Source organism: Rattus norvegicus, chromosome 7 (assembly GCF_036323735.1).
Source record: "Rattus norvegicus strain BN/NHsdMcwi chromosome 7, GRCr8, whole genome shotgun sequence".
Lineage (NCBI taxonomy): Eukaryota > Metazoa > Chordata > Mammalia > Rodentia > Muridae > Rattus > Rattus norvegicus.
In genome coordinates, this window is record NC_086025.1 from 32050866 (window position 1) to 32072129 (window position 21264).

The window sequence follows — 21264 nt, forward strand, 5'->3', positions numbered from 1 at the left end:
GTAGGACATCTTTGTAGCTCAGTTGCTAAAGTGCTTGCCTAACCTATACAAGGCCATGGATTCAGCAGTACCTCATATCCTGGGTGTGAGGGTATTTGTATGTAGTCTCAACACTGAGGATAGAGGTAGGCCCTGACTCTGTACTGAGTTCCAGGATTGTGACTGCCTGAACAAAACACAGAACAAACTGCAGTTTAGGCTTACCTCATTTCACTGTTTTTGTCTCCACTTAAAAGTCTTTTACGTTTCACCCAACTTTGTTTTACACAGAAAGATTTGTGTTTCCTGGCCTGCTTTCTGAAGTGTGTATAAGCACTTCTAGTGATTCTTTTATTAGCCTCACTAGTATCTTTTATTAGCCTCACTAGTATCTACTTAGTGGTCTGAGATCCATTGCTCTTCCTCCACATTTTTTTCTTGGGGGTGGGGTGGGGGCTTTTGTTGTCCTCTGGACAAAAAACAAAACAAAAAACCAATAATCTGTGAATTGTCACCTTTTACACTGAAACATCTAAAAACATGATCTTGAGGGGTCTAGGGGTCTCTACTGTGGGTATAATTGGGTTCCAACTCAATCTGCTATGTAAAACCTTATAGGCTGATGAGATGGCTCAGCGAGCAAAAATGCTTTTTTTTTTTTTTTTTTTTTTTGGTTCTTTTTTTCGGAGCTGGGGACCGAACCCAGGGCCTTGCGCTTCCTAGGTAAGCACTCTACCACTGAGCTAAATCCCCAGCCCCGCAAAAATGCTTTTTGCCAAGCCTGACGACCTGAGTTCACTTCTGGGACCATCATTGTAAAGAGAGAACAGGCTTGTACAAGTTGTCTTCTGACCTACGCATCCATGTGCAGGATACACACATGCATACACAGGAAATAAATGAGTCTTCCCTTTCATCTCACTTCATTGACAGTTCCTTTCTGTGCTTCCTTCACTGTGCAGTTTCCATGTTTATTGATCACAGTGATGCATTTTCCTGCTCCTGAGTTAAATCATGCCTGGGTGTCTAGTGAGGAATGATGATTAACTTGGTTCTTTCAATATTGGATAAATGTCAAATTAGATGAATGTTGGGTGATACTCAATAGGAAAAGAATCCTTGAACAGGTTTTCTTTGTTTCCCTTGGCCATTTTTTTGCTTAGAGTTTAGCAGTTGTAGAACGATAATTGAGAGGTGTTGACTTCATAGCTGACACTGATTTTTTTCTTTTCCCCCCAGTATAGGCGTTTTTAGAAGAAAAGTAGCTGACATGGCCCTGCTTATAGATAGGAATCATTCTTGTGATGTTTTAGTACTTGGCTTGGCTTCAGTCCTGCAACTTGTAGGCTGTTGGTTAAGATTAGAAGGACTGCATACGCTAGGATAAGTTTAAGTAATCATTTCATATTAGATAGAAATGAATTTAATGTGATCCAAAGTCTACTATTGTAGATGTTTTTGTGTACTTTTTTTTTTTTTCTTTCTTTTTTTCGGAGCTGGGGACCGAACCCAGGGCCTTGTGCTTGCTAGGCAAGCGCTCTACCACTGAGCTAAATCCCCAACCCCCTTTGTGTACCTTTTTAAAAGATGTTTTTAGAGATGGTTCTGAGGATTAAATAGTTTATATGAAGATACAAATTAGTTTCAAGGGTTAATCCCTACTCGGGCCTCTTTACATATGTATTCTAGCTAAATCTAGCTTTTTTGTATTGTTTTATTTCTTGTTTTTATTTTATTTATTTAGTTTTGAGATAAGATCTCAAAAAGTTTTTTATTAGCCTTAAATGTGTCAAGTGTACATGAGAATGTGCACATGAATGAGGAGGCTACAAAGAGCCCAGCAGTGTTGGTTCCCCTTGAAGCTGAAACAGCCACCAGCCCCTTACTAAATCCCAGAGCTTTAAAGTTTGGCTGCTTACCAAGTAGTTTAGCTAGGATCTCAAGGATTCTTTTTGTGGTTTTAGGGTACGTGCTGTTAATATAGGCATTTTGTTCAGTCCTTTCAACAGTTTCAACAGAGGAATCTACTTACTCCAAGCATTTTGTAAGACTAGTGTCTGTACTGAAGATTTAAAGAGTTGAGGCCAACTACAGTGTAGAAACTGACCATAAGCCACCCACTGACTCTCTTCCTGCTTTCCTCTTGGGCTGCTCCATCGCTCAAGTCTGAACAGGATGCCTTTTCATACAATGGGCTGGTTGTGTCCCCAGATTAAACATGTCCTCTTAAAAAAGTAAAACTCATTGTCTTTTTCAGTAAGCTCAGCATGTATATAATCTCTTTTAAGTTAACTTTATTATGTTATGTATCTAATTTATAATATGTAAGGTTGGTTTGTTTATTTCAACCAGAGTAGCCTAGATTCTTTTCAAACTTAAAATTCTTGCTTCCACTTCTCAGGTTTTTGAGAGGGGAATGCCACCACACCCAGCTACTATTTGAGTGTTTTGTTTGAGATGGGGTCTCAATTAGTCCTTACCATGCTTGAATTGGAGGCTGAAAGGCTGGCTTTCAAACTCTGATCCTCCTGTCTCAAACTTCCAAATGCTGGAATAACAGCTGTGTGCTATCAGCCCGAGGTGAGTGCTAAAAATGTATGCAATTGTGAAAACATTCCTTCACTGAAGCCTAACACTTAGAATTGCACTGTTTAACAGTGTGCTTCACTGCAGAGTGAATACCTTGCTTTAGTGCTAACATTATAGGTACAGTAAGTAAAAATAGTAGTGCTGTGCTCACTATTTCTGGAGGTTTACTTCAGTGTTTCTTAGATGAGTTCTAAACAGTAGATTGGTTAAAAGATGGGGACATTTTTTGCAATACCAGAGGCCTTCTCCTTAACATTAAATATTAGCATTGCTTTTTTTTTTCTTTTTTTAAAAAATTAATTCTACATTATCAGTTGCCATGGAAATGAGGCGATGTCATTTCAAAACGGATTACTTAAAAGGTTTCTTCTGTTTTTCTATTTGATTTTATCTTGCTTTTTAGAATTAGTTAGATACATATTTTATATGTATATTAAGATCAAATAATATTAGATACAAAACTCAACAGAAAAATAACTCATTGAAAGATGTCTTCCATCTCTGTTTCAGGACATTCAGTCACCCTAAAATCTTGTAGAATGCTTCCCTAGCATGCACAAGACCTTGGGTTTGAGTGCCAGCACTGTTTATAGCTTTTATTTATATATTTATATAGTTTATGATATTAGTATATAACAATATGTTAGTTTATAGTTATATAAACCAGTTATTCTAAAGGTAATTTTTTTATGATTTTTGTGACCCAAATTGGTAACATGAGGTGAGTTCACATGTATATTTTTAATTTTTTACATTTATTTTATTGATGTGTATATATATATATCTGTGTATGAAGTATATATATATGACATAGTTTGCATATGGATAGCAGAAAACGGTTTTTGAGAGTCGGTTCCCTCTTAATCTGTGGGTTCAGTGGATTGAGGATAGGTCCTCAAGTTTAGTGGCAAGCACCTTCTGTCATTGAGCAATCTTACTGGCCCCTATTTTTTAAAATGTGAATGCAGGTATGCGTGTGCAGTGGCATGCATGTGGAAGTCAGAGGACACCTCTGGGAGTTGGTACTTTTCTTCCTCTGAGTTTTAGGGATCCAGCAATGTTTTTACCTGCTGAACCATCTTACTGACCCCCACATTCACTTTTTAAAAATATACTGTTAAAATTATTTCAGAGAATATTTTTAGGTTATCCACATGGAGTGATTGAATTTGACCTGATACTTATTTATTTATTTATTTATTTTTTACTCTGTGCGTGTGTGTGCACACGTACTTGTGTGTGTGTGGTGTGCCCTGTGTACTTGTGGCAGTTATTTCTCTCTACCTTGTGGGTGGGTTTTAGGCATAGATCAGGTTGGCAGTGCCTTTGCTTTTACCAGCTACACCATTTTACTTGCCTACTTGCCCACCCTTCCCTCCTTACATGAGTCTGGATTTCACCTAGTTGATCTGGCTGGCTTCCTTCACATCTTCTTCCTGTCTCAGCTTCCTGGATAGTTGGAATAGAGCAGATAGCACCGTGTTCCAAGTTTTGTTTCTCAAGCTGTTTATTTTCAGATTCTGTTACTTAATGTTTATTTTTTATGGGTATGAGTGTTTTGTATGCATGTGTATAACCATGTGAATGTGGGATCATTTGGGGCTAGAAGATATGGTTGTGATCTGCCATGTGAATCCTGGGAACCAAACCTGGGTCCTCTACAGGAGAACCTGAGTCATCTCTGCAATCCCTCAAATTGTTTAAAAAAAGTTAAAACCAAACTAAATAAAAACTTTGAGGAAGAGAACAGGCATTAACAATGATCTTTGTGGAAGCAAGAGGCCTACCTCAGGTATCCTCAGGAGTTGTCTGTCTTGTTTTTGAGATAGGGATCTGGACCTGTTGATCAGGTAGGATGACTGATAGAGAGCCCTGGAACCTGCCTGTCTTTGTCTCCACAGTACTGCGATTATAAATGCATGCCTGGCTTTTGCCTAATGCAGGGAATTAAATCCAGGTCATTTTACTGCTGGAGCACAGTCCTGAACAGTCAATACTGAGGCTGTGGTCATTATTGACATCATCCTAAGTTTGAGATCAGCTGTGGTGACATAGTAAAACAGCATTAAAAAAAATTGGGGTTGGGGATTTAGCTCAGTGGTAGAGCACTTGCTAGGCCCTGGGTTCGGTCCCCAGCTCTGAAAAAAAGAAGAAAAAAAAAAAAAACCAAAAAACTAAAGAGGGTGGAGGAAGGGAAGAACAAACTTGGGGAAGGGGAAAAGGGATGGAAGGTGGACAGATTTTCAAAGCAGGTTGGAAGAGCAACAAACAGAGCCTGGTGTCTTTGGTTCTTGGATTTGGTCCCTGTAAGTGTATGACCTGTAGTTACACTGTTCTATTGAACAGAAGTGTAAATGGGGAATTGGGGATTTAGCTCAGTGGTAGAGCGCTTGCCTAGGAAGGGTTCGGTCCCCAGCTCCGAAAAAAAGAAGTGTAAATGGTTTGTGAATGTTGAAACGGCCTGTCCTCATTCCCCACGCCCCCACTCCAGCCCCACACATATTTTCTACCATTTACAGCCACTCTCTGGCTTCCTAAATCCTTGAGTTGTACATTTTTGGGAGTTCTCATCTATTCTCAGCTGGTCATTTCCTTTTCCTCGTGGAGATGCTCATTCCTTCCACTAATATAAGATTGAGACTCATACGTGGGTACTTTGGATTGGGCTGGTGCTGGTTGATGGAGACAGCATAACGTAGCTAATTGTGTCTTTCTTCTACAACTGGTCTTCTACAGAAGGTGTACTTCTGAAGTATAGTGGTACTCAGTAGTACTTAGTGATTCTTTAAACTAGTGTTAGATTTTCCAGATGATGAAAATGTTGGCATTTGGGCAGCTAAAATATGATTCATGGCTTAGATTTATCTTCTAATACTCAAGAGCAAAATGCTGGGGTTTTTTTTTTTGTTGTTGTTGTTGTTGTTTGTTTATTTGTTTGTTTTTTCCCCCCGAATGTGATGTGTGGCTATGCATGGTAGAAGCACAAAATCTGGGGCCAGATTGTTTTGGCCATTTGAAAGCCAGTGATACCTGTTTACCAACAGTGGTTAGGAAAGTGGGAATTTCATATTAAGAACCAATATGTAAAAATCTGTTTTCTATGAGTTAAACAATAAAAAAAGTTAACTCTGGAACCAGCAAAATGACATGGTGGGTAAAGGAGTCTGCTTCCTAGTTTGATAACCTGAGTATGAGATAGGGTTTCTCTAAGACCAGTCTAAGAGAAGTCAGCCAGCCTCTGCTGCCCAAAGGCATTAGCTCACCATCACCCCCAACTTAGTTTTAGGGCTTTTGTCTGTATAAGAATAACATTCTTGAATGTGACTGGTTGTGATTTTGGTTGCTAGTATAAACTAATTTTATTTAAATTAATTTCATATTTTATGAACAAGTTAAAACCAAAAATTTGGAACTTTTATGGTGACACATGCCTTAATCTAGTAATTCACTTTACTGAATCAGGGTCAAGATTTAGAGGTTAGCCTGGGCTAAGCAACTGTGCCTTTCCTCAAAAACCAACAGCAACCACAAACACCAAACTAGATCTCATTGGTAATATTTCTTCCTTGTTTAGAGGATGTACTGGGGACACAATTTGTTATATAGGATTATTCCCCTGGGCAGAAAGACTATCAAACAGTACTTACAAGCCTCAGAAATACTACAAAAGGGAAGCTTCCAGTAACAATAAGTTTTAACTTATTTTAATAATATAATAAAATGCTTAGAAAGTTTAGTGCCAGAGTTTCTTGTGTTCAGGGCAGGCCTCAATTTTAAACATATCCTACAAAAAAATTTTTCCCTCATAAGGTGTAATAACACTTCAGGCTAGATAGCTGATTTTCAGCTCTGTAGTATGAATTTAGTACTATCTTAAAATGATTTTAAACTGTGTAGAAGGTCTTTAGTAAGAGATTATAATTGACTTAATTTGTTCCACAGGGATCCACCCCATTCCCTGTCTGTTAACTTCCTGTCCTGCTCTGGTTTCTGTTGCTGTGATGAGTAGCATGACCAAAAGCAACTTGACGGGAAAGGGTTTGTCTTATTGTACGGTGGAAGGAGAGGCCAAGGAGGAACTGAAGCAGGGACCTTGGAGGGACACTGCTTCCTGGGTTGCTTCCATTGCTTGCTCAGCTTGCTTTCTCCTACAACCCAGCCCCACCTGCTTGGGGTGTTATTTAATCCCCCCTGCAAAGTGCGCTGGGCCTTTCACACCAGTAATTAATCAAGAAAATGCCCCCAGAGACTTGCCCATAGGCAATCTGATGGGGGCATTTTCTTAATTGAGGTTCCTCTTCTCGGATAATTCATTTGTGTCAAGTTGACAAAAACTAGCCAGCATGTCCCCTTTTCACTTCTCTAATTTTAGAGACTATATGGTTACCAAGCAACCAAGGCAGCTTTAAGTAATTTGAGCAGGAACAGCATCTATTAGGCATCTCAATCTTTAGGAGAGTCAAAGAGCTAGCTAGTGAGAGGGTTTAGAATTGGACAACCGTGATTTCACTGCATTGATAAATAATCAGTATGCTCTACATTGAAATTTTTTTTATACCAAAGTTCAGATTAGTTCAGTTTTGCTAATGTATTACATGGGATGTTAAGTTTACCACATAGAAAAAACAGTTAACAAACAGCTCCCCTAGTTGTCACTGATGATGAAGTCAGACCTATGTTTCTTCCCCTACCTATTAAGTTACTACTATTCTAGGATATAAAATATGCAAGCTAAAAATAGAGCTACCAATCACAGAGCGAACATGGACTGGACCAACTCCACCCCCACCCCTTAATCCCACTCCCACATATGTAACAGTGCAGCTTGGTCTTCATGTATCCCTTAACAACTGGGCTGTCCTTGAATCTGTTAACCTGTGTGTGGATCCCATTTCCCTAACTGGGCCACTTTGTCTGGCCTCACTGGTAGAAGATGACCCTAGTCTTGTAGAGACTTGATGTGCTGGGGAGGGTCATACCCAGAGAGGGCTCCCCCCTTTCAGAGAAGGGGAAGGGGGCCTGATATTGGGACATTAAGTGAGTGAGTGAGTGAGTGAGTGAATGAATGAATGAATGAATGAATGGTTTTAAAAAGTTATTAGTGTTTTAGAAACTTGGCCTACAGGAGTCACAGTGAAGTGTTACTAAGTTTGATACTTTTCTTTTAGTGAGCAGTGGAAACTCCTTTTTGAAATAACAAGCAGGGGGTGCTCCATAGCAGAAGTGAAACAGTTTGTGACCTTGCAAGTGTGGGTGCCCTGATTGAAAGCAGAGAACTTTATGACCCTGAACACGTCGTCTCCCTCCTTTTCTTCAATGGCCAAGTAATGGAGGGTTACAGTCTTAGATTTATTTTTATCTTTGAGTGTTGTTTGTGTACCACAGTTACAGATGGTTGTTAGCTGCCATGTGGTAGGTTGGGAATTGAACCTGGGTCCTCTAGCAAGAACAAGCAGCCAGTGCTGTGCTCTTAGCTGCTGAGCCATCTTTCCAGATCCAAGGGTTATGGTCTTATATACATTGTCTTCTGCCACTTTCTCAACAAATACTCCTGCGTGCGTTTAGCATCATTACATCTCGGCTAAAAACCATTGCACAAATGTTAGCTGGGCAGTGGTAGTGTGCATGTTTAATCCCAGCGCTGGGGAGGCAGAGGCAGTGCCATTAGTGCTTAAATTTACTTCTTTCATGAACTGGTGATTATAAAGGTCTAAAAATAGCCCTCTTTAACTCGAGCTGTGCTCTTTATTGCTCCAGCAGACCAGTTGGACTTTTATTGTTCACTGTCCATTACTTGCCTGTCTGTACCATTGAGATCAAGAACCCAGGTGGACTAGAGCCCAGTGCCTGTATTCAATCTTGGCTCTGCTGTTTCCTAGTTTGGTTCTTTTCTTTCTTTCTTTTTTTTTTTCCGGAGCTGGGGACTGAACCCAGGGCCTTGCAAGCGCTCTACCACTGCGCTAAATCCCCAACCCCCCTCCCCTTTTTTTTCTTTTTTTTTCTTTTTTTTTAGTTTGGTTCTTTTCTAACTGGTTACTTTTTGTTCTTGTTTATTGAATGAATATGCGGATTGAACGAGTTAATTCATGTAGAACATTTATTTATTTGGCATGGGTCATTGTCTCTATTCTTATCTAGGAAAGTACGAGCTCCCCTTAGGGAGCTTACCAATCAGTGTGAACTGTAATAGTAGGTGTGTTTAGGCATGCTTATTTAGGACAGAACATCTGGGAGATTAGAGGGAAGTTTTCTTAAGATTTTTTTCTTGTCAATGATTGGATTAACCTTAAATGCTAATTATTCTCTCTACTCCCTTTCTTCCTTCTCCCCCTCATGCTGGCCTCACTTTTTAAACAATTTTCTTGCCTGAGCCTTCCCCAAATGCTGGGATTGCAGGCCGAAGACACCACGTCTGCCTTTAAATGCGTTTTGAAGTAGACATTTCCAATTTTGCACTTACTACCATCGGATAGCTTAGGGCAAATAAGTCAAAACCATTGTGCCAGCTTGAGTGATGGTAAAGAGCAGAAGAGTGGAAGTCCAGGAGAGGTTTTCCTTTTGTCTGCAGACCTGAGCAACGACCTGATCATGCACATATACTTAGCCTTCAGAACTTCTGTTTCCTTGAACATCACAGAAGTATCCATTCTAATCTATAAGTAACATCTGCCCTCTCCCCCCACCTGTTGCTTACTACTTTTGTTTTTCTTTGGATATTTTATGTATTTACATTTTAAATGTTATCCCCTTTCCCCCTCTCCCATGTCCTCTTCCGCTGCTTCTATGAAGATGCTCCCACTCCTACTCCCACCACTCCAGCCTACCTCCTTGCCCTGACATTCCCCTACACTGGAGCATTGAGCCTTCACAGAACTAAGGCCTCTCCCTCCCATTGATGCCCTACAAGACCATCTTCTGCTACATATGCGGCTGGAGCCATGGGTCCCTCCACATTTACTCTTTGGTGGTTTAGTCCCTGGGAGTTCTGGGGGGGTCTGGTTGATTGATATTGTTGTTCTTCCTATGGGGTTGCAACCCCCTTCCGCTCTTTCAGATCTTTCTCTTAACTCCTCCATTGTGGTCTCCAAGCTCAGTCGATGGTTAGCTGCAAGCATCCTCATCTATATCAATAAGGCTCTGGCAGAGCCTCTCAAGAGACATACCAGGCTCCTGTCAGCCAGTACTTCTTGACATCAGCAATAGTGATTGGGTTTGGAGGCTACATATGGATCTCCAGGTGGTGCAGTCTCTGGATGATTTTTCCTTCAGACTCTGTTCCACTCTTTGTTCCCATTGTTTTTTTTTGTTTTTTTGTTTTTTTGTTTTTTTTTTTGTTCTTTTTTTTTTTTTTTTTTTTCCAGAGCTGGGGACCGAACCCAGGGCCTTGCGTTTCCTAGGTAAGCGCTCTAACCACTGAGCTAAATCCCCAGCCCCTCCCATTGTTTTTAATAGCTGAGTAGTACTCCATTGTGTAGATGTACCACATTTTCTGTATCCATTCCTCTGTTGAAGGACATCTGGGTTCTTTCCAGCTTCTGGCTATTATAAATAAGACTGCTATGAACATACTGGATCATGTGCCCTTGTTATATGTTAGGGCATCTTTTGGGTATATGCCCAGGAGTGGTATAGCTGGGTCCTCAGGTAGTACTATGTCCAATTTTCTGAGGAACTTCCAGGCTGATTTCCAGAGTGGTTATACCAGCTTGCAATCCCACCAACAATGGAGGAGTGTTCTTCTTTCTCCACATCCTCACCAGCATCTGCTGTCCCCTGAGTTTTTGATCTTAGCTGTTCTTTTTTTTTTTTTCCCGGAGCTGGGGACCGAACCCAGGGCCTTGCGCTTGCTGAGGTAAATCCCCAACCCTGATCTTAGCTATTCTTACTTGTGTGAGGTGGAATTTGAAAAATCCAGGATAGTGAAAACTATTCTTTTTTTTTTTTTTTTTTTTTTTCCGGAGCTGGGGACCGAACCCAGGGCCTTGCGCTTGCTAGGCAAGCGCTCTACCACTGAGCTAAATCCCCAACCCCAGTGAAAACTATTCTTAACAATGAAAGGACTTCTGTGGGGATCACCATCCCTGACCTCAAGCTGTATTACTGAGTGATCGTGATTAAAAACTGCGTGGTATTGGTACAGAGACAGGCAGGTAGATCAATGGAATGGAATTGAAGGCCCAGAAATGAACCCACACACCTATAGTCACATGATCTTTGACAAAGAAGCTAAAAACCATCCAGTGGAAAAAAGATCTCATTTTCAGCAAATGGTGCTGGTTCAGCTGGAGGTCAGCATGTAGAAGAATGCAAATTGACCCATTCTTATCTCCTTGTACAAAGCTCAAATCCAAGATCTCCACATAAAACACATACACTGAAACTAATAGAAGAGAAAGTGAGGAAGAATCTTGAACACATGAGCACAGGAAAAAATTTCCTGAACAGAACACCAATGGCTCAGGCTCTAAGATCAAGAATCGACAAATGGGATCTCATAAAACTGCAAAGCTTCTGTAAGGCAAAAGACACTGTCATTAGGACAAAATGGCAACCACCAGTTGGGGAAAATATCTTTACCAGTCCTGTATCCGATAGAGGGTTGATATCCAGTATATACAAAGAACTCAAGAAGTTAGACTCCAGAGAACCAAATAATCCTATTAAAATTTGGGTACAGAGCTAAAGAAAGAATTCTCAACTGAGGAATATCGAATGGCCAAGAAGCACCTAAAGAAATGTTCAACATCCTTAGTCATCAGAGAAATGCTTAGTACTCTTAAGTGGAATAGAATTACATTCTTGACACTGCTTACCAGTGGGATGAACCAAGACCTTTTCTTTGTTCTTTGAATTTCTGTGGAAAGTTTCTTTAGAGACAAGGTCTCTAACCCAGACTGGCCCTTCAGCTCACCTTGTAGCTAAGGATGACCTTGAATTCCTGTTCTCTTGTCTGCCTTCTGCTGGTGTATATGGTGTTACGATTGAGCTCACAGCTCCTTGCATGCCAAAGAGAATGCTCTATCAACTGAGCCTCATCTTCGCCCTCCCTCCAAATAAAGCTTTTTTTTGTCAAAAAGCCTTACACTAGATTCAAAATCTCAGATTTAGTCCTTGGTAACACTTCCTGGAAAATACCTCTCCCCTCCTTTGAATATGCTACCGCAAAATATCCCAGAGGGTAGAGGAGAAGGGGAGTGTGTTGAGAACCATTATTTTCTTTTGATTTTTGGATAACCATAGGCAAAGGGTCCCTGTGGGGACTCGTGGCTTGTCTGGGATTAGAGGAGACAAGGTAGCAGCATACAGAGAAGTGAGGCTTAGCTCAGTTTGCTTGATTGCTTACATTAGTTTTCTTAAACTCTTTTTTTTTTTTTTTTTTTTTTTGGTTCTTTTTTTTTTTTCTTTTTTTCCGGAGCTGGGGACCGAACCCAGGGCCTTGCGCTTCCTAGGTAAGTGCTCTACCACTGAGCTAAATCCCCAGCCCCTTCTTAAACTCTTAAAAAGGTGCATTTGAAGTCCGGATCAGAATGGGCCTCTTTTTTGGACATTTACATTAGTGCCAACCTTAGTTTAGAAAAGTGAGCAATTTGAAGAAAAGAAAAACAAAAAAAACTTCACCTATTAGAGTGAAATAAAGAACTTTTAAAGAATATTTTGTTTTTGTTTCATCTGTTGATGTCTTATGTCCACTAGAGGGTGGTGTTCACTGGAAGAATTAAAATGGTTTCTTGGTGATGATCAGTTATTTCATAGTGCCTTGCTTTCCTGTTTTTTAAACCAAAGTCATCATTTTCAGACAATGTCTTGACTGCAGTAGACTGCAACACTGACCTAAAGGGACTAGCAGAGTGCCTTCATGACCCATAACAGTTAGTGATTCCATATCTTTCTATATTATAGATTATTTTTGAGTGGAAAACAGTAATAGTTTAAAAATTGCTCTACAAAAATTTACCATGTATATGAAGTTCATTTGTTCTTAATGACCAGTCAGTAATAAACTTACCTTCATTTTTACTTTGTAGGTGCTAGCATCTAGTGCTATAGAAGAGTTGAAGTATGGCTGGTTTGAATTGATAAATGTGCTTAGTATGGGTTAAAACCTGGACTTGTGAAGGCTCAGTATGAAAAAAGATTAAAATATACTGTTAGTCATTATATATTAATGACATGTCGAGATAGCATTTTCAATATATTGGGTTAAATGTAAAATATTAAAAATTAATTTACCTTTTCACAAAAAAATGCTAGTCTAAGAACTGTGAGGGGGTAATTGATGTAGTTGGTAGAGGCGTGTTTAAAAATACTATTTTTGCCAATTGTCATGGTGTACAATTTTAATTCCTGCACTTGGGAGGCCAAAGCAGGTGGGCTTTTTTTTTTTTTAAGATGTATTTATTTTTATATATTTGAATACACTGTTGCTGTCTTCACACACACCAGAAGAGGGCATCAGATCCCATTACAGATGGTTGTGAGCCACCATGTGGTTGCTGGGAATTGAACTCAGGACCCCTGGAAGAGCAGTCAGTGCTCTTAACCACTGAGCCATCTCTCCAGCCCCAGCAGGTGGGCTTCTTTTGAGTCCCAGAATAGCCTAGTCCCTATGATTCCCTATGTCAAAGTGAAACAAAATAAAAACACTGTTGAGATGGGTCTCTGTGTGACTCTGACTGCCGTCCTGAAGCTCACTCTGGAGACTGCTCTCAAGCCCAAGACTTCTGCCCTTTTTTGTCCCTTAAGTGCTGGGATTAAAGGTGTGACAGCAGGCTCAAATGTATCTTAAGTATTGCAGTTTCTCCACTTACATAATTTGAAGTCTGATGGGCAGATTTTTTTTTCTTGAAAAACTTTATAAGTTAACACTTTTTGTTTTAGCTGGGCAGTGGTAGTGCATGCTTTTAATCCCAGCTTTAACTCCCAGGAAGCAGAGGCAGGCAGATCCCTGTAAGTTCAAGGCCAGCCTGGTCTACAAAGTGAATACTAGGGCAGCCAGTGAAAGACTATCAAAACAACAAAACAAAAACAAAACCCCACCACCAATAAAAAAACCAAACCTGAAATTGTAAAATCGTTGTAAAAGTGCATAGTTAAAAAAAAAAAAGAAAACCTAAAAATTGCTGAAGTTAAGATCTTTCCGTCAGCGCTTTCCCTCACCCTCTACATTTCTGGCTCGGGGCAGTGCTAGTGCTGGATTATGGGACTGTGCTACCATGCCCAGGTAGGGTGTGTGGTGCAGAGGACCAACAGTAACCTACAAGCCAGACAAACACTGTCAGCTCCACTCTGTAGCCCAGCGTTTACCTTTTCAGTAAAGGAAAACGGGTTTCTTTTTTAAAGGATTTATTTATTTATTATTTATTATATATATGTACATTTGTGCCACTAGGTACCCACAAGGTTCAGCAGAGGGAATTGGATCCCCTGGAAACAGAGATGGTGTGAGACACCTGGGATGGGTGCTGACAGTCCAAGCTCAGCAAGGAAACTCCAGCCCAGGAGGAGCATCTTATTGTTTCTCTTGGTACTCACAAATTGCAGGCATCACTTTGGTGCTATCACTAAACAAAATGAGGATTATCTGAACACACATCCAGGTGTGCAGCAGTGTGAGATTTTATGCTATAGCTAGACAAAAAGGTCATGGGGGTGGGGGTGTCCTGCTGAAGGGATGAAGAGTGCACAGTTAAGACCTAAATCAAAGCCAGGAGTGACAGTCAGGCCAGTCTCCTGCATTTGAAGCCAGCCTGGTCTACACAATGAATTCCAGAAATTACATGTTGACCCTATCTAAAACAAAACAAAAATAAACCCCAACAAACAACAACCTTAAAAATCAGTTACTTATGAAAGTTACCATTTACTCTTTTACAAGTTATTACTTGTTTTAGTTACGCACCATAGCACCTGTGTGGGGGAAAGCAGAGGGCTTTGATAGAAGACAGGCTGCCAGGGTTGTGTGCCAAGTTGTACCTACCATACCGTCTCACTGGCCCATCAACTAATATTTCTTGATTGGGGTTGACCAAGGATAACTGCAGCTATGGACAGACAGATTGTGTGGGAAAGTACCACAACTGCAAAATACAAAGAGCGGGTTTGCTCAGAAACAGTTACACAAGTAAAGAAGCAAGTAGGAACTTACCTTTGTCACTCAAAAAAACCACACTGCACTTGACTGTCCTTAGGACAGAAGCACTCTTAAGACCTGAAGGTTCCTCATAGTTAAGCCTTATGTTGGGTAGTAGGGAGGGAGAGAAATTATTTCCTACTAGTGTTTACTTCCCTTCTTACTACTGTGGGCACGGATTTCAGACACTGGTGTCAAATCTATCTTTCTTTCTTTCTTTCTTTTTCTTTTTTAAAGATATATTTATTATATTTATATAAGTACACTGTCACTGTCTTCAGATACACCAGAAGAGGGCATCAGATCCCATTACAGATGGTTGTGAGCCACCATGTGGTTGCTGGGATTTTGAACTCAGGACCTCTGGAAAAGCAGTCAGTGCTCTTAATCCTTGTCAGGTTTTCCTATTTTCACATTTATGCTAAGTTTGGAAAATGGAGAGTTTCATCAGATAAAATTACCTGTTTATTGTGTCAAATTTGTGGCAACTTGAGAGGGATATTAATACATCTAAAAACCTAACCACAGTGTACATTCCAATGAAATTTTATGATCAGTATGGTCACATTGGTGCTTTATACATCCCTTTTGTTTTTTGAGACAGGGTCTTGCTGTGTAGCTGGCCTGGAACTTAGTAATGTAGCCCAGGCCAGCCTTGAATGTAAAGCCACCCAAGTGTCAGGCATACAGGCATAGGCACACACTACACACTACACATCCCACTAATGCATTCTTTGGGAAGAGCGCCTGACAGAGTAGTTAAACAGACAACAAGAGTGTGAAATGTGCGATTTGACAGCGCAGTGATTTTTAAGCTATTTTAGGATCTGATCTTGGTACTTTGGGTAACTTGTTAGAGTTTTCAATAGCTGCTACTCTGTATAATCTGGGAGTGGTGGTTGCTTAGATTCTTGGACCCTGTTCCCCCTTTTCAGCTTACCTTTTCATGGAAACGGGATAAAACAAAATTGAGAAAAGGCCAAAATTGAAGAAAATTTGCCACCTAATTATTTTTTTATTTCTCTGCCCCTCTGCTAATCTTTAACATTTTTCCCCTTAAAATAAAGGCTAGGGTCCCATTTTGGTTTTTTCTGGGGGAAAAGAACAAGTAGAAATAATGTCTTATTAGGTTGAGGACCTGTAAGCACATGGAATGGGCTTGAAGAAGAGTCAGGGTGTAGAGATCGATGAAGGTGAATGGAGAGGTGGGCGAGTCCAGAAGTCAGTGCAAGGCTTTGACTTTGAAATAAATGTAGACTCTGGTTCCAGGAAGTGCAAGGCAGCAAGGTTGATGTTGGAAGCCAGGGAATGTGTTGGGAGGTTATTTAGTCTGCCAGTTAGAGCTTGTGGAGGCTTGAGCAGAGGGGTAGGAGTGGTGAGACACATATTGTCTTTGCTGGGCATACACATAGCCTTCTTGTCCCTGATCTTCAGTAGGCCTTGGAGGTTTTTCAGGCAGGTAAGAAAAAAGTCAGGCTAGACACATAACCTATGAGTGAAGAGGGATCAGTGATGGGGCAACTGACATGGAGAAAATTTGGTGGCTGGGGTTGGGGTCAGAAAGTTAAGTTTAGGGTAAACTGGACTCTGCTGTGTGTTAGTCTGTTTCTTCCATTGTACTAAAATGTCCCCGCCAGCGGGGACCCAGTTATTCAGGGTCCCGAAGGGGCGCTACCCTTGGGCCTAAATGGGGGGCGAGAGAAGGAGACCAAGCAAGATTCTGTTGTCAAGGTCTCGTTTATTGGGATGAACGTTACAGCTTTTAAGGCTTTCAGGTAGGGGGAGTGACCTTTGTGAAATATGAAGGAGGGGGAGATGAGGGTATAGGCAGTGATAGCTGGAGGCAAAGAGGTCAGGCGATGAGGTCAGGTGGTGGAGACACTGGGTGTTGACTGAGGAGATCACTGGTATCTGCTCGAGCTGAGGCATCCCTTGAATGTTATCTTGTGTATCTATGTTTCCTGTGCCGTAAATTCATGGGAGAGGCTTTGTCCAACAATCTTAAGACTTATGGCAGTCATCTTAGGGGTGAGTCTCTGTGGCCAAACAGCCCAGAGTCACTTTGAACCATGCAGTCAAAAAGCGGCTAGGCCCAAATCCAATATGGCTCCGTGCACTAAAATGTTAAAGCTGGGTGCTCAGAAGAGATTTAGAGGGTGCAAGATCAGGTAGCGCTGTCCTTTTGCTTCTGAGGTATCACGACGTGGCAGATGATGGGAAGGGAAATGGTCGTGTGCAGAGGAGCTGTCAGGAAAGCCAGCTTTGTTAGCCCAGGCCTTGTCCCTCGTATTAGGAGAAAGAAAAGAAAATGTGTATGACTTAAGGAAAGTCAAAAAAGGAAAGGACTGATTCTGGAGAGTTGTCGGAGGGACCTTCTCAGGAAGGTGGGGAGAGATCTGTGCTCAAGGAGGAAAGAGTTCAGAGTAAGAGGGAAGAAGCCCAGAAGCACACGGGGAGAGGCAGGGGTGCAGGCGCAGGTGCCATTGTGGGAACTTAAAGGATGTTTGCCTGTTCATGAAATAGGTAGGAAGCAGAGCCTCAGTCAAAAGTAGGGATGAAGATAGACATCTAGGGGTTTCAAGAGAGTTATGGAAAACAGAATGTGGTGTAATTATTGGAGAGCATTAAAGGTCTTTCAGAGACTGTCAGTTCTAGAATCTTACAGCATGTGCCAGACACTGTCTTCTTTTCCTTCATCTTGTATGTCTCTTGCCCCATTGAAGTACCCTAGAGGTATTCTTGTCTCTCCCTCCTCCAAAGACAGGATCTTAGCTTTGTAGCTTTGGCTGACCTTGAACTCAGAGATGTGCTTGCCTATACCCTGAGCACTGGGATCCAGGGTTGTGTAAGTGCTGTTGTCGCCACACCCAGTTTCCTAGACTTGTTCTTTTCTCCAGTACCTCTATGATATCTACAGTTGGAAGGTCCTGTGGCAAAGTGTGATCTTTATCGAACAAGGATTTTGTCATTCTTGCCTATTTTGTGTATTGCAACTTAAATAACATTCCCACTGTATTAAGCACTACAAGTTATCTAGAGATTGTTTGAAATATACAGGGAAATTTTTGTAGTTTAAATACAAATACTGTACTGTTTTATGTAAGAGACTTGAGCATCCAGAGATTTTGGTATTATTGATATTATTGTCCTTGACTACAATGAATGACCAATTTTTAAAATTTTTTTAAGAATTATTATTTATTTTATTATATGAGTACACTGTAGCTGTCCTCAGACACACCACAATGACGGTATCAGATTTCATGACAGATGATTGTGAGCTACCATGTGTTGCCAGCAGTTGAACTCAGGACCTCTGGATGAACAGTCAGTGCCCTTCAGTCTAGTGACTTGGTTTTTTAATAGAATTTAGAGCAGGTTGTTCTACCCATTGTAGCAATCCCGATGTCATTTTTTTTCTTTTTATGTGAACATAAAATTGGTTTTATTAATCTAATCTAGAATGTGATAATATCCTACAGTTGTATTCAGTTGGTAAATTCAGTTCATTACATGAACTGTCTGGTTTTTGTCTGTTTTTGGAAACAGGGTTTTCCTACATAATCTTCGCTGCCTGGCTGTCCTGGAACTTACTCTGTAGACCAGGCTGGCCTCAAACTCCCAGAGATCCACCTGCCTCTGCTGGGATTAAAGGTGTATACCATCATGCCTGGCATGAAGCCTTTTTTGTGAAAATTATGTGTCACTGGGAGATTGTGTTATATCTAATTTCAAAAGATGAACTTCCTAATTTTAATTTTGGTATCTAGTGAAACGACATTTGTTTTACAGGTATGCTTGTTCTTCTGTTGTAGGAAACCCAGCGTTTGCTGGCAGAACCAGTTCCTGGCATTAAAGCAGAACCAGATGAGAGCAACGCCCGTTATTTTCATGTGGTCATTGCTGGTCCCCAGGATTCCCCCTTTGAGGGAGGGACTTTTAAACTTGAACTATTCCTTCCAGAAGAATACCCAATGGCAGCACCTAAAGTACGTTTCATGACCAAAATTTATCATCCTAATGTAGACAAGTTGGGAAGAATATGTTTAGATATTTTGAAAGGTAAGTGTTGTTTGTCACTGTGCTTTTATTAACAAATCCCTTCTGTCCTAAGCATTCCACATTTAGAATGTAAACATTGTAATCTCACTGTATGCTAACAGCACTAGAATGTGGTGGGTGGGGGACAACAGTTCTTGGCCTGTTGTCCATGCTTTTATCATATACTGGGCCTGTTACCTTCGTAGATAAGTGGTCCCCAGCACTGCAGATCCGAACAGTTCTGCTATCAATCCAGGCTTTGTTAAGTGCTCCTAATCCAGATGATCCATTAGCAAATGATGTAGCTGAGCAGTGGAAGAGCAACGAAGCCCAAGCCATAGAAACAGGTACTTCATATCTGTTCTCTTTTATCTGCCTCTGCTTCTCAGGATAGGTCTCTTTGACGTTTTATCTGAAACCTCAAATTATTTAAAAGTAATCTATAAAAGATTTTGCAGTGTTTAACCACAGGTGTCTAATAATAATGAGTATCTACTATACTGGCAGTATGTAAAGATATTAGAAAACTTGGCAACTGTTCTGAGCTATTTTTATGGTTCACTTGAATAATATAGCTGTTTGTAAAGAATATGGAACTAACAAACTTCTTTCTGCTACAACAAAATTAGTGAGGGGACATATCTATTCAGAAATGAAAGAATTTTTTCCTTACGTTGAATTTTATGAAAAGTTTGAAGCTAGTCTGGACTGTACAGTGAGACTTTTAGAAAAAACAAAACCCCTTTCTAATTAATTAAACTGTTTTGATAGTACGGTATTCAGAAAACTGACCTGTTTCTAGGAGATGGTATGAATGTAGGAGGGTAAGATGCATGACATTTCCACAAATTGTACTTGTTTGCTGTTTATGGTGTTTGGAAAGAAACTAACAGCTGCATGTTTGTTTTTGTCTACAGCAAGAGCATGGACTAGGCTATATGCCATGAACAATATTTAAGTCGATCAGATCATCAAGTGTACACCACTTCTCCTGTTCTGCCAAGACTTCTTCCTTTTTTTGTTTGCATTTAATGGACACAGTCTTAGAAACATTACAGAATAAAAGCCCAGGCATCTTCATCTTTGGTGATCACATGCACTTAGCAAACCTGTCTTGTCCTGATTCACTGTTGTAAAGCATGAGCAGAGGCTAGAAGCATCACCCGGGTTGCTGAGAGATGCTGAGAAGCAGGACTCTCTGCTTTGACTCCTTTCCCCATCATGGTCTAAGTACAAGGCACTGTGAATGAAGGTAGTTGTCAGGGTTAGCTGCCAGGGGCATGGGTGTTTTTATTTTATTTTTTAGGGGGAAAGTAGTTTTATTTTAATTTTATGGCCTCCCCTCTCTTAAGGGATCTAATTGCAGTGGTTAAATGCAGCTAACCGGTGTTTTAGAATATGCTCTCTAGCCAAGTCTAACTTTAGACGCTGTAGATGGACAAGCTTGACTGTCTGATCCAAAATGGGAACATTAAATAAACATCACAGCCCTCACTAATAACATTGTGACTTTGCCGTCAGGTGTAGATTCTCTGTCCCCCCCCCCCCCCCCCCAAAAGACGAAGAAAAAGCTTGTGACCATTTTGTATGGCTTGTCTGGAAACTTCTGTAAATCTTATGTTTTAGTAAAATATTTTTTGTTATTCTACTTTGCCTTTGTACAGTTTATTTTACTGTGTTTATTTCGCTTTCCCGATGTGACAATCATATTTAAAATTAAAGTAGATGGAATATTTCTGTTTTAGTCCTCTCCATCTGACAAATTGGCAAGAGCATTTACCAGTTTGTCTGATTGCTGCAGGTCTGTATTAGGTCCTGCTGAGAGTATTTATAAACTGGCTCTGAGCATGCATGAAGCATCAGAATCTGACTTTTTTTTTTCTTAAACCTCCTAGAAATTTGAAATAAATATTACCTGATTCAATTAGGTGATCCTTGGTGTCTTGCCATGTTTGAAAGTTGACCAGCAGTCACAATGAAGGGGACAGTTGAATGTCACATAGGGCTTTCCACATGTCTACATTTGAGCTTCAGATGTAGGCTATCTCCTGTGACCATTGGTTTGTGCTGTTAGGAAACCTTAGTTAGTTGATTTTTGCTGAGACAGTTTTTGGTTCTTTTTTTTTTTTTTTTTTTTTTTTTTTCCGGAGCTGGGGACCGAACCCAGGGCCTTGCGCTTCCTAGGCAAGCGCTCTACTGAGCTAAATCCCCAACCCCATGCTGAGGCAGTTTTGATCCCAGGAAACTGGTATTATTGGCTCTTTGATTCCTGTGCATTTGCTATGAGAACTTTTTTCATTTTCTTTAAGAGGGGAAGTCTTGCTATGTGACCCTGGCTATCCTGGACCTCACTATTACAGACAGGCTGACCTCCAACTCAGATCCAGCTGCCTCTGCTAGGATCAAAGGCCATTGTGCCCATCGTATCCTTTAACTTACTGTTAGTAATTGTTTTCTTCCCGTGTAAAACAGTCCCTTTCCACCTTTTTCCACATGGAATTTCTGCATTGTTATTTTTAAGTCAT

The 21264-nt window shown here is 40.6% G+C and overlaps 1 protein-coding gene across 2 annotated transcripts in view; it reads left to right on the plus strand.

Moving 5' to 3' along the window:
* The window catches only part of Ube2n (ubiquitin-conjugating enzyme E2N), a 30063-nt gene extending 9676 nt beyond the window's left edge, over positions 1–20387 (plus strand). The window contains exons 2-4 of one of the 2 annotated variants that reach the window (NM_053928.2): positions 18514–18760; positions 18946–19086; positions 19657–20387. In NM_053928.2, coding sequence (NP_446380.1) covers positions 18514–18760; positions 18946–19086; positions 19657–19697 — 429 coding nt within the window. In that variant the 3' untranslated portion in view covers positions 19698–20387. Of the gene's footprint in view, positions 1–18513; positions 18761–18945 lie in introns of both variants that reach the window. The other variant, XM_063262876.1, reaches the window with a different exon arrangement.
* Positions 20388–21264: the final 877 nt, after the last annotated feature.